The sequence below is a fragment of the Carassius carassius genome, chromosome 18 (genome assembly GCF_963082965.1).
Source record: "Carassius carassius chromosome 18, fCarCar2.1, whole genome shotgun sequence".
Taxonomy (NCBI): Eukaryota; Metazoa; Chordata; class Actinopteri; order Cypriniformes; family Cyprinidae; genus Carassius; species Carassius carassius.
The window spans coordinates 32,893,114-32,907,144 of record NC_081772.1 but is presented as its reverse complement, the minus strand read 5'-3'; the positions used below and the strand labels follow the sequence as shown (position 1 = coordinate 32,907,144).

Below are 14,031 nucleotides of genomic sequence, written 5' to 3'. Positions count from 1 at the left end.
TATTAATCTGCATTTTCATCAAATTTTACAATAAACATGTTTTTATAAATACAGATATATTTCAATAAAACAATTTCAATTGGTATTTAAGTACAAGATATATAAAATAGAATACAATATAAAACATGATTTCCTTCAATATAATTCCATTTCTTTGCATTATTAAGCACACACACACACACACACACACACACACACACACACACGTCATACTGTTCTTTAGCTGTCATACTGTCATAATGTTTCTAACGTTCACAAAGCATAGTTTATTTGTCCACTTCTCTATTTTTTTTTATAATTGTTTTATATTTGCAATGTTTTTTCAGAAAATATGCTGAACAACCTCTAAGTATCTGCTTTCCCTTCAGATGAAATCTGGCTTCTGCACCAGGAACATCACACACACACATTACTATATAATATTATACTTCATGTTTTAGCACATTTCTGAAGGGCTTTCTTTAGAGCTGATTAATGGATGTTGCCAGGTCTTCTCCAGCTCAGGTGATTGGCTAAAAAATGGTTTATTTCCCTTGAACAGCTTTCAGGATATGCACGTGTTTGGGGAAAATGGTTGGCCGTGATTAACAGTAATTGAATACAGCAGCTAAAGAACTGAGCTTTGCTCATGGAGTCTTATGTTGGAAGCAGAAAACAAAGTCCACTGAAAATCCTTCATTATATTGTTTCATCTGTAAACCTTAAAACTGAACGCACTAGGCAAGGTAAGCATCAAGAGTCTGAAGCAGAGCATTGTTCCTCTGTCAGTCTGGGCTGGAGATGACCAGGCCCCAGTCTCGCTCCATCTTGGTGAAGTCATCTTCGGACTCGTAGCTCTCCCCCGAGGTCTGTCTCAGGATGATGTTAGGCAGCAGCGTGACCGCTTCAGTCTGCAGCTGATCATCCTCCAGACCTAACAAGCCCATCAGAGGGATCTTCAGCTCCTGAGTCTCCGGGCTCCAGTCCAGGAATATCTGTGCTTGGTCTTCATCATGTGGCTCGTCCACATGAGGAACACTGTGTACTTGTGTCCTGTACGGAGCTGCGAAAGCAGCCGGCAGCACGATGCCATAATCTACAACCTCGCTGTGCTGTGCCTTCGAGTGCACACTGACCGAGTCGGTGTCCGGCAGCTCCAAGTGCACACTGACCGAGTCTGTGTCCGGCGGGTCAGCTAGCGGCGGCGGAGCGTGCTGAAGTGTGTAACACACCAGCGGTTGTTGATCCGTGCTCTGAGCCTGAACCTGTTCGTCCAGCGCTGACCGGTCCTCACTGGACATCAGCTGTGGCACAGCCATCGATTCATCTCCAAACTTCATCACGTTGAAGATGACTGTGTGGGGCACTTGAGGCTGGAAAGTGTGATGTTTTCCACTCAAGCCAACCATGTGCTGAAATGACAAGGGTTCAGTGTTACTTTGACACTATTCTAAACTGATTGTGACATGTTATGACTCTCTCCCACGATCCTCAAATGAAAGCAGAATCGTCTGTTCTGAAGGATTTTGTACTGCTATCTTTTCTTTACTAACACTACTACTGCTCAAAAGTTTGGGGTTGGTAATCCTGAAGTCTCTTCTGCTCACTAAGGCCTATTTATATGATTGAAAATACAGTAGGATCAATAAAACATTGTGAAATATTATTCTAAAGTAAAACAGCTGTTTTCTGTGTGAATCTGTGTTAAAGTGTAATTTATTTCTGTGATGCTCCGCTGTATTTTCAGCATCATTCCTCCAGTCTTCAGTGTCACATGATCTTCAGAAATCATGAAAATATGATGATTTACTGCTCAAGAAACATTTCTGATTATTATCACTGTTGAACACAGTTCTGCTGCACAATATTTTTGTAGAAACGCTGATACATTTTATTTTTTAGAATTCTGTGATGAACAGAAACTTCAAAAGAACAGCATTTACTTGAAATAGGAATCTTCTGTAACATTATAAATGCATTATTTTTGTAACATTATTTGCTTTTGTGATGAAGTGATGAATAAAAGCATTCATTTTTGTCAGAGAAAATCTTACTGACCCCAAACGTTTGAATAGTAGTGTCTACTAGAAATTATTGGCATATTATTTTATTAATGGTGAAATGAATACTTTTAATCAGTATGGATGCGTTAAATTGATCAAAAGTGACATCTGCTGTATCGTTTTAATCAGAAGTTGCCATCGTGTCACTCTTTTCTAACTGGATGCTTACTAGCACAAGTCAAATAAGACCATCCCCAGTCCTGTGAGAGATTGTGATCTCTAAATATTGTGTGTGGCAGGCGTACCGTGCTCTTGGGCAGTCTCTGTCTGTGGTCAGTGATGTAGCAGTGGACGAGACCCCCGAGCACAGCGAGGACACACAGACATAGAGCAGACGGCAGCACGCCTCCCAGCAGAGAAGCCAGCAGCTGGTCTCTGAACGGATCTACAGCAGAGAGAGAACCACCATCAGCTTACACATTAACACACAGAGGAGTGTCTGAAAACTCATGCATGAGGAAGTCCAGCTCAGAACACGCTGGGAAAACACCTCAGCTACAGTCAAGCATTACACACGAGCTGATAAAGAGTTCAAATAGCAGCAAAGGTTTCCTCAACTTGTCCTGTCAGTTGTGCAAATCAAATACTGCTCAAACCTGTTCTCCTGGCAATCTGAAAGTGAAAAGACCAGAGCCGGCCGTGGGTTTCTGTGTTACCTCGAGACGTCTCGACACACAGCCGCTTGCTGGGTTTGTAGGCCAGAGGCCGAGACTCCGATTGGGCCTGAACAATCACACAGAACTGCGTGGAAAAGTCCAGAGGGCCCAGCGTCAGGTTCCCGTTTTTAAGACGCCTGTAGTTCTGAAACAAAAACAAAACGATTCTCCTGTTTTAATTTGTCTGAGTGTCCTAGTGTTTCTCAAAGACTCACCGTGTGACCGCTCCTGCCGTTGAACACAGAGACGTTATAGATCATGTGTGGGAAGATCTTCAAGAGTGACTTCTCTTTCTTTGTCTTCTTGGTTCTCCATCTGAAGGGCCCCTTGATGGTGACGTCTATGTAGTTCTGCAGCACGCTCAGCTCCAGAAGCGGCGCGCCGATGATCGCTGCGAGACAGAGATCCATTAGCTCAGAATCAGATAATGATCTGCTATATCGAAGGTGTGTGTTACTATCACACATCAACAGAAGCAGTATGCCTGTTAATACATGGCATAACAGAGTAATCTGTGTGAATCAGAACATCTTAAACATATGACGAGGTGTGAAAGGAATTTCTGCATAATTCTATGATAAAATTCATGAGTCACAGCATTTCAGAAATACTCTGCTGACAGGTTAAAGGGTGTTGCAGAGCTGGGTGGTGTTGTGGAATGAAGAATCATCTCTATGGCTCCCTCTGAATGAACGGAGGAACACTTCATCTGTGTGTTTGATTTCCTGAAATGACACGGTTTACTTCGCTGATAAACTCTCTAGAGGTGAAGCTGATGAAATGAGTTCACGCTTGTAAAACAATGCTCAAGTGTTGGATGGAAACTCTTCTGAGAGCTCAGATTTCTCTCTGATGACTGTTCTCAAATCTTGCCACAGACATGAATATGTTGTGTCATGTTTCCTGTGCTATTTTATTACTGGCATCAACAACACAGTCACACGTGGATTTTAGACAGTATCTCTATGTACAGTAATTATATAGTCACTAGTTATTGTTACTACAGCAGCATTTCAGTAACGCGGCATTAGAGAGATTGAGAAAGCTTCACACAGTCTGAATGTCAAATGTTTTTATAGTAGTTTTCCTCACAATGACTGCCTTAACTATGGTATTTTAGCATAATCCATGCTTACTATGGGATTTAAATTGTCAAGACATTCACATGCATACAGCAAATCAGTGTCAATCTGATCATTATTCATCTTTATACTGCTATTCTCTATTTATCTAAGCTTAAATCAACAAACTAACAAAACATCCATCCACTCTCAGAAATAAAAAAAATTGCAAAAACTGTTCCTTTAGGAGTACAACAGCTTGTCACTGGGGCAGTGCCCTCAACGAGACAGCCTTACACTCATAAGAGTACAAATCACTACCTTAAGGGTGCATGTTACTAATGTAAGGTACTAATATGCACCCTTCAGGGGTAAAGAAAGTACCAAGGTGTCTACGGCTAAAGGTAGAGGTTTTGCAAAGTGCATCCTCAGCAGCAGGAGTGACTCACTGTGGAGCTCGGGGCTGAAGCGGCTCGTGATCTCGGCCCAGGCTGACTGTGTGTCTGTGCTGACGGCCCTGACTCTGGCATAGTATTCATCCTCCAGGTCAAAGGTCTCGTGAGACACGTCACACTCGTTCTGTGTGATGGAGGTGCAGTGCTCCACACTCCTCCACTTCACCTGCCCAGAGCCGCTCTCCTCCTCATCACCGTATCTGCAGAACAACACAAGACTCGGCTCACATCGAGCTCAGGGAAGCAGCGTGTGCATACAAACACTGCGAGATGTTCTCCAGTCTCAGTGTCTTAAAACCAGCTAGTGACAATAATAAATACTATTTTAAATAGATATATATATATATTTCCTGCGTCTCATTTTTCAGCTGCATCCTGCGGAGGACACATCTGTCAGTCGTATATATAAGTCATCAAGGAGGTCTCATTACAGAAACTAAACATTATAAAACTAAATGTCATTTCTTTCTTTCTGTGGAATGTACTGGTTACTTTTCTGAAATAAGATAGCCTCGTCTATGCAGCTGAAAAACGAGACACAGCTATTTAAACATTGTCAGTTAACTAATACTGACACCATAAAAAATAGATGTTTGTTACTTGAAATCAAATAAATGTTAGCGGAAATCAAATAAAATATTTTTTAAAATTCTGTGGTCAGGGCAACATTTCTCTTGTTTATTTAGCTTGATGAACTAAAATAAACTATCTATAGACACATAATAAAAATGACAAAACACAACTAAATGTAACTTTTGTTCAATTTGAACTATAATTGTAACTAAAACATAACTCAAATTTCAATACAATGCAAAGTTTAAAAATATTAAATGAATTCAGAACATTAATTGAAAACTATAGCAGAATCTCAACGATACTAAAATAACACTGGTTTGCACAAGTTGACATGTTGGAGTAGTTTAACATTTTAATTAGTCTCAAATGAAAGAAATTGCTTGAATCAAGATTTGCTTAATATCATGTAAAGATCCAAGTCAGTAAAAAGATTTGATATCCCATATACATATCAGTACCTCAAGGGTATGTATTAGTACCTTTCAAAAGGATTCTTTAATGGACAACTTTTGTACTTTTTTATCTGGGAGTGCATTAATGCTTCACAAATCACACAATGTCTTCATGTTCAACACTACATCAACTGTTTGTTTTTAAATGTCAAATGGTTTGATTGTAAACAATTTTTTGTGCTTCTTAAAAAAACAAATGGCTCTTGTTTTGTTGTGTTGTGTCTAACACAATGACACTTTGACCCGTGACTCATTCTGAGTGTGGACAGATCTCTCAAGAACTGAACTGAGTCTTTGAGCATGCTTCAATTCCTGAGCTCACTCACATGGCGTACTCCACAGTGTAGACGGTGTTATTGGGAGATCCTTCTCCTGGCGTCCACCTCACAATGTTCCTCAGGTTCTCTGAGTAGAAGTGGACATTACGAGGCTCAGGCGGTCCCTCAACAAATGACCCTACGATACAACAGATCAACGGATATTTACACACACTGACCATATTCGTATTTTAAACATCATCTCATGTTATTGAATTGTATCCAGTTCTCAGAGCTTCGCAGTGACAGCAGGAAATGCAGTGACATTCAGGCATTGTTAAAATAAATCAGATTTCATAAAAACCACAGGAAGAAGCACAAAAGAAACTCTGCTTCCTGTTGTTCCTGAGGCTGATGTTAAAAAACCTAAATATGAACATGTTTACAATGTAAACAAACGAGACAGCAGCAATGATAAGAAGAAGAAATACACTAAAACCAGCCTGGAGCATTTCTCTTAGAGCTTGTTAAAGTGCTCCTGTCATTGCTGTAAGCTGAAAGAACATGTTTGTGGATGTGGATTTATTATGTGCTGCTGTAATAAATCAATAAAAGAGGTTTTGTGGGAAAGAGAACAGATATGACCAGCTTGGGTTGGGCTGAAACACCTTACTTGAAATAGCTCCAGATAGACTTGAAATGACAGATATATGTGTAAGCTTCGCTAACTAGAGCGATTTCTACTGTGATTTTAGTAATCACACATGATATAATCAAATATTTCCTCAGTTAATTTTAAAGTCATAAATATCACGGCTGTGAAAGACTCTAAATCACATATTAAACAGGAGACATGCAGATAAAACAATCACAGTGTTTGATGCGAATGAGTTGAGAGTTGAACAGAGAGAGTGTGTGTGTGGTTTACCTGATGTTCTCGTCCAGAGCAAACACAGAGCGATCAGTAAAGAGGAATCCATCGCCGCACACGCTTCGTTCACATTCTGCCCTCTTCTCTTCTCTCGATCTATCTCTCTCGATCTCTTTCTCTCTCTCTCTCTAGGCGCGCTCAGGTGCAGTCTCTGATCGCAGGGTGGGCGGGGCGTGACCGGCCCGAGCCAACCGGTGGCGAGGAACGCGACCTCATTAATATTCATGAGATATGTCTTCATACTGATCAATATTTTAGAAGCTTTTGAAATTTTTTTGTGTTTAACACATCGGCTTCTGACTTACTGTTCATCGTGGCATTAGTATCTTTCCCCCTGAGGGCTGTTCAGTAGCTGTGTGTGGTATGACAGCGGACCGGTTATACAGGTGAGACTTCAATGCCTGAATGACAATGGTTGCGTTCCAGATGGGATCAATCCGCCTACGAAGGGCACTTTGCAGTGAGAACAGTCAAGGCTGCCATATGGGTCGTTCCAAACCAAGGAGCTCAAACCTGGCCACTTCCTTTGTAATAAAGCAGGGGTTCTTAACCTTTTTGATGTCAGGGCCCAAATTTTACAGTACAAAGTGGCCCAGGGCCCAATCAAATGTTAGCAATGTATTGGTTTATTGATCTCACCCTTGGTTTGATTTGTATTCAATAACTAAATCAAATCCACTTGCAGTTTAACAGTTCATTATTATTGTGTATATAAACCTGCACATACAACAAGATGCCAAACACACAAACATTCAGGGAAAAAATCAATCTGCTTCAAGAACAAAATTAAAAGGCTCAAGTCAGGTGTATTAACACACAAAATCAGTAAGATTTGACAGATTTTACTTACAAAAAAAAAAAAAAATATATATATATATATATATATATATATAAACACAAATAAATAAAATAAAAACAATAAAATGTTTTGCTAAAATAAATAAATTCAAAATAATATTTTTCAAACTAAATAAGTTGTAAATGAAAATTGAAATAAAGTGCAAATGAAAAAATATAGCTTTATAATCTGCTAAATAAAAAAATAAAAAAATGGGCTGCTTTTTATTCTTTATTGCAACCGATGCTATATGTCTGTGGCCATGGCTTTTCCACTTTAAAAGTTTCTCCACATGTTTTACACATACTCCGTCTGCAGTGCATCTGCAGTCCGTGTGCATTAGGTATGTGGAGCAGAAGCAGCACGGACTCATTGTGCTTTCACACAGGACGCGTTTGCAGTCCGCTACTACTCCGCGGCTGTTTAGTCCACAAACACAAATTTTTTTCAGTATTTTATATTTCAAATCATGTAAAAATAATAATAATAATAAATTAATAGAAAAAAAACTTTTTCATGAATGTGATACTCTTTTATCACAGTACAGTAACAATCTTTCATAGACATTAGTATAAACTCAAATATAAACAACGTATTATTCATGCACTTGACTTCTAGGTTTGTATAATAAGTTGCTCAAGCAAGCAGCAACACATTTAAATACAACATTTAGCCTAATTTTCTTGTTAGGCAATCACAAACATTTAAAATTAAAACTTACCACTGACAGAAACAGTCGGCTCTCGTGCCTTCCCAGATAGCAACATTGTGTCGGCCCAGATCCGGCCCACATCTGGCACCCATGGAAAGATGATCTGGCCCACATGCAGCGTGGAATGATGGCACTTGGGCGGACCGCTCCTGTTTGCCAGAACTGAGCCACAAGCAGGCCATAGCAATGCCATATGTCAGCCAAGAGTAAAGAAATTAACCAGAACTGGACCTTATCTGAGCCACAAAATCTGTTTATATATTAAATATGAATTTCAGCTTTAATAAGCCTGTTAACAAGCAGAATCACTGAAGGAAAGAAGAGAACAGAGAAAGAGATAAGCAGAAACACAAGAACTACAACTGACTTTAGCCACAACCTTAGATGAAATCAATTGAAGATAAAAGAAGACATTAAATCTCTGGAGATCTCACCAGAGGAGGATTAAACAACTCCACAAACTGCATTAAAAGCTTCATTTATTACTAACCAGACTGACTTTATTTCTGTTGGACATCTACAAAAGTTTTATTGAGAATAAAGAAAGGTTTAACTCTAATGTGTGTCACCATAACAGTGATTAGCATTTCCATTAGTTGGACTCTTAACTCTTATTTTATCTTTAGTCTTTTTTGGCTGCTGTGGCAGTGTGTTTGTTAAACGCATTTGCGGCATAAAAGAAAGCTAAAGAGAATTGAGGTCAGGTGATGGCGGTTATCTGTTGATGATTTTATAATCCTCATGAAACATGCTGATTTGCTAATATTTTATTTAAATCTAACAATTGTTTCATTAATATATTCACATCACAAACTATGTGTTTCTCCAGCATGAGGTCAAGCAATATTACAACAATCAGTTAGAAGTTTTTAACGATTATAAAGAATTCAATCTATGATGCCACACACAGACATCAACAATCAGCACATGAATCTCAACAATGGTGACAATCAAATGTACCTTGCTGCAATGCATGCTGGGTATTAGCATAGTACAAAACTCCCAGCATGCATTGCAACAGGAATAAATTATGCAGCTGAATTGTCCTATTATTATGTTTAAATCTAAATATTTGCTTATATTTTGCTTTTGTTTTTGTTGTGACAGTAGCTTTTCAGTGAAGTTCTGAATTGATCAGTTAATCTAAATATTTTTGACTGTAACCATTATTGAGATTCATGTGTTGATTGTTTATATCTGTGTGTGTCAGCATAGGTTAAGTTTTTTTAAACTCATGTTTGTTAAAAGATTTTAACTGATTGTTATAATACTGCTGGATCGCATGCGGCAGAAACACAGGGTTTGTAATATGAATGTATTACTGGAACAACATAAATGTTCGATAAAAAAAAAACATCAATGAACATCAGTGTACTTCATGATGATTAAAAAATCATCAACAGATAACAGCCGACACTTGATATCATGTCACTCTAGCTTTCTTTGAAGCTGCAAATGTGTTTAACAAACACACTGTCACAGCAGCCAAAAAAGACGAACTATATAATAAGAGTTAAGAGCCCAACTAATGGAAACACTAATCACTGTTATGGTGAAACACATTAGAGTTAAACCTCTGTTAATTCTCAACAAAAAACTTTTGTAGATGTCTAACATAAATAAAGTCAATCTGGTTAGTAATAAGAGAAGCTGGTAGAGCTGTTTGTGGAGTTGTTGAATCCTCCTCTGCTGAGATCTTGAGAGATTTAATGTCTTCTTTTATCTTCAGTTGATTTCATCTAAGGTTGTGGCTGAAGTCAGTTGTAGTTCTTGTGTTTCTGCTCTTCTGTTTTTCTGTTCTCTTCTTTCCTTCAGTGATTCTGCTTGTTAACAGGCTTATTAAGGCTGAAATTACTTCATATTTAATACACACAGATTTTGTGGCTCAGATAAGGTCCAGTTCTGGTTAATTTCTTTACTCTTGGCTGACATATGGCATTGCTATGGCCTGCTTGTGGCTCAGTTCTGGCAAACAGGAGCGGTCCGCCCAAGTGCCATCATTCCACGCTGCATGTGGGCCAGATCATCTTTCCATGGGTGCCAGATGTGGGCCGGATCTGGGCCGACACAATGTTGCTATCTGGGTTGTGCATTTAAATCTTTATTACAAACAATCCCACAGGTCTTAATGAGCTTTGTTTTTCTGCCTCCATAAAAGTGCATATATTGCATCTCCTTGTTTACCTAAAGGTGCTCTTTTTCTTGTTTTAAACCTAGCCAAATAGCCATATGTTGTCAGCGAAAAACAGTAGGCTTTAATTCTATAAATGTATTGTGAAATGACTGCATTTCCGTGTCAATCCATGTTCATTTTTACTGTGAACAATGCGCTTTCACTTTAATTCAGCGCGTGCAGCACAGCAAAAATAGACTCTGTACAGGCAGAAGCACGGCGGTAGGATTCGCGAAACCACGTGATTTGCCCGTCAAACTCTACAGTCTATGGTCCAACATTGCTTTTCTTGATTTCTGTGTGTTCTAACATGGTTGACTAAATGTTAATGTTTAGTCCAGTTTAATTATGTTTATTCCAGCCATGCAACTCCTGCAATTAAACTCCACACCACTTCCTTTTTTTTAATTGTCCTTGTAAAAATGATCTGTGCTGTCATATAATAATGTGAGGTTTTTCAACTTTAAGGATGAACCTCTTGTCATCTTTTTCTGGCCTCCTAGCATGCATATAATAATGTGAAATATGATTGGGAGTCTGCACAGGGTGTTTATTTTGAAATGCATATGATTTTGTATTTGCTGTGCAGTTTGGACGTGGGGTGCGTCAGAAATAGACTAGGCGCCTATCTTTAGGGAAGCAGCGTGGAGAGCTACGTCTGCGATGCTTTTTAAAAAGTGCCGCAGAGTGTCTGGTGTAAACACAAGCATAGACTAGAGTGGCCGTGATCAGCTCCGGTAGTCACGTCGGAGCCGTAACGCTCCGCAGATGTGTGCAGTGGAAATCAGGGATTAAAACAGGCGTAACTTTTACTACAGGCTAGGTTGATTGAGTGTCTTCTTCTGCTTATTAGCGCTTGTTAAACAACTGAGGCATTTCTGCCACTAGTGGTGGGATGGTGTATTGTAACTGTCTCATGGATAACAGTGGTCTGCTGTCTTCTGTCTGTAACTTGTTTGATCCCGCGGCCCTCGCGGCCCACAGGTGAAAAACGTAAATTTTTGCGGCCCTCCAGGTGGCGCTCACGGCCCAGGCGTGGGCCGCGGCCCTATGGTTAAGAATAGATGTAATAAAGGACACTTGGCCAGGTGACACATATCCTGATTTGACACTGAAGAATGTGCTTTTGTCACACTTCTCTTTACACTGCAACGCCGGCTCAGAGGCGCTTCTGAAGCAGCATTTAGACGTCTGTACACCGGCTGTTAAAGCTGCAGCTCAGAGGTGGCATGAATGCATTTACACTGCAATGATAACCATACTTTGATATAAGGGCTGAGGTGGATCAGAGTGTTATTTAGTCAGGCTTTCATGCAGCATTATGTCTCACCACAGATTTCTGAGCAGGCACAGAGCAGCTTTAACTGTGTAAAGATGCCCTTTGACTGAAACTGTGCTGGCAGATGTGTTCATGACCTTCTGTTTCTGCTCATGTAACTGTGTGGTTTGGGTTATTGCGGGTGATTCTTCTCTGTTCTCTTCATTGTATGCAGTCAAGTTAGTTCCTCTTTCTGGGATTTGAAAGTAAAAACACACATCGAAGTACAAAAGATCTGTTCTCTCTCTCATTTTTTTACACACAAAAAATGGGAAACAACAATTATGGCAATTACATAAGAGTAGCTATTATAAAGCAAGATCTTTTATAGTCCTCCAGGCAAGTTCACAAGCTCAGAACCCAGGAAACACAAAACCTTTTACAACTTTTCACAATGTTGTATTTTGCAGTTAGGTAATGCTGTAGTACAATGTTAAAAAATAAAAAAATAAAAAAAATAATTTATATATATATATAATTTTTTTTTTTACTAAAACGTGACTTCTCTCTAATATGGATTGCTGCTTACTGTCACGATGCACAGAAAAAGGTGATCTAAAAGCAGTGTTTAATGGGATAATCCAAAATCATAAAACTTTCCAGGCAAAGGTCAAATTCCAGCAAAGCAGTCCAAAACAAGAAACAAGACAAAAACCAGGAAACACGAAAAATACTGAGTGACATTAACCAAAGAGTCCATGACAATGACAGAAACAACCAGGGTATATGTAGACAGGTGCAAACAATGTGAGTGGGAACAGCTGAGTGCAAGGAAGTGATTAGTCCAGACAAAGGCTTGTGTGAAATGTGACATTTGCGACACTGTGACATTTACTAGATATTATGTGTTCTCTTCAGACTTTAGTGCATGCACATATCACTTAGGGACATGATCACTTGAAATCTGCAAGAATACGGAAGGTACCTTATTTAAGAAATTTACATGAATAGAAATTAAACAATAAAAAGTTAGTTTTTTTTAACCTAAAAGCCAATTCACACTGCCATACTCCAACAGGGTGAACACACTGACCAAACAAAACAAAATAAGCATGTTTTTATTTTCTTATTATAGTTTTGTGGCAGTATGAACTGACCATAATGTTATATATTTGCTATAATATATAGGTGCATCATTGTGAAGCATAATTCCCTGCACATTTGCTGTATATCAGTAAGATGATATCTTTGTCATAGTATTCTTTCAGTGGTTAAGGGGATTTCACATGACAGGCGTCAGTGCTAGTCAGTGCATTGATCTCTATGTAATGAACCATAACCCCAGCCTAGTGTTGTTTGTCAGTTTTGTTCACAGTTAAGAAAACATTCTTGTTTACAAGAACAACCTTGTATTTTTCTGGTGTTGTGCTGAATTCTGTGACCCATCAAAGCTGTATTGAGCTTATTTGACCTACTACTAAACCCACACCTAACCCTATCCCTAACCTCATTCCTCGGATCACATAATCTAGTGAACTCAGCACTACTATAGAATTAATCAGTATTGAATGAATGATTAATTAACTCAATAATAACTCCACCTACTGGCATTACAATGTAATTAAAAAACAGTTTCTCAAATCAATTAAAAACGTATTAAATAATAATAATTAAAAAATCTAAATATATAATATATTGTGTCGGTGGGGTGAAGGAAGGACTGGAAACAATAGCGATTTAGATGACTTAATGAAACTAAATAAACAAACAGGAAAAAGACAATGATGCTGGGAAGACGACAATCCAAGATGGTGGTGAGATGGTGAGGAATCCGGATGGTGACGGTGAGAAGGCAGCAGGAGAGGATGGCACAGGAACTGCGGGGAATAGAGCCGAAGGTAAGTATTTGTGGCTGAGTGGAAGTGCATAGAGTGGATGAGGTTCCGGGAAAACATGAACCTCCAAAACGCAGACAACACTGAAGCCAAACAAACAGGGTAAGCGACATTAAACAACGATCTCACAAACACAAGACGTGAGACAAGCCAATATATAGGGAATGAGTAATGAGTGACACAGACTTCACCACAAAGTGCAAATACCCAGAGATCACGGTTACCAACCGTGACAGTACCCCCCCCCCTCTAAGAGCTCCTCTTGGAGTTCCCAGAAGGCCCTACCTGCTGATTGTATTCATCAATAAGGGAGTGATCCAATATGTCCCTAGCAGGTACCCAACTCCTCTCCTCCGGACCGTAACCTTCCCAGTCCACCAGGTACTGGAATCCTCGTCCCCTCCGTCTCGAGTCCAGAATACGATTAACCGAATAAGTCGGTTCCCCATCTACGAGACGCGGCGACGGGGTAACCGGAGTAGGTGGATTAATACGTGCATAAAACACGGGTTTAATTTTGAACACATGAAAGGCAGGATGTATCCTCCTATACGCTGGAGGTAGTTTGAGGCGGACTGATACCGGACTAATGATTTTGGTGATAGTAAACGGGCCAATAAATTTGGGGGCTAATCTATTAGAGACGGAACGCAGAGGAATGTTACTGGTAGAAAGCCACATCTTTTGATCCACAACGTAAACGGGATGCTTTGACCGGTGGCGAT

The 14,031-nt window shown here is 39.4% G+C and overlaps 1 protein-coding gene across 1 annotated transcript; it reads right to left on the bottom strand.

Moving 5' to 3' along the window:
* Window positions 1-737: 737 nt before the first annotated feature.
* On the bottom strand, window positions 738-6,543 carry LOC132092811 (interleukin-20 receptor subunit alpha-like). Its single transcript, XM_059499232.1, has 7 exons — window positions 6,428-6,543; window positions 5,569-5,698; window positions 4,209-4,414; window positions 2,914-3,089; window positions 2,699-2,843; window positions 2,288-2,427; window positions 738-1,391 (listed from the first exon to the last, which is right to left on the bottom strand). The coding sequence occupies exons 1-7, from the start codon at window positions 6,477-6,479 to the stop codon at window positions 765-767; spliced, it is 1,476 nt and encodes a 491-aa protein (XP_059355215.1). The 5' UTR covers window positions 6,480-6,543; the 3' UTR covers window positions 738-764.
* Between the last annotated feature and the right edge of the window lie 7,488 nt (window positions 6,544-14,031).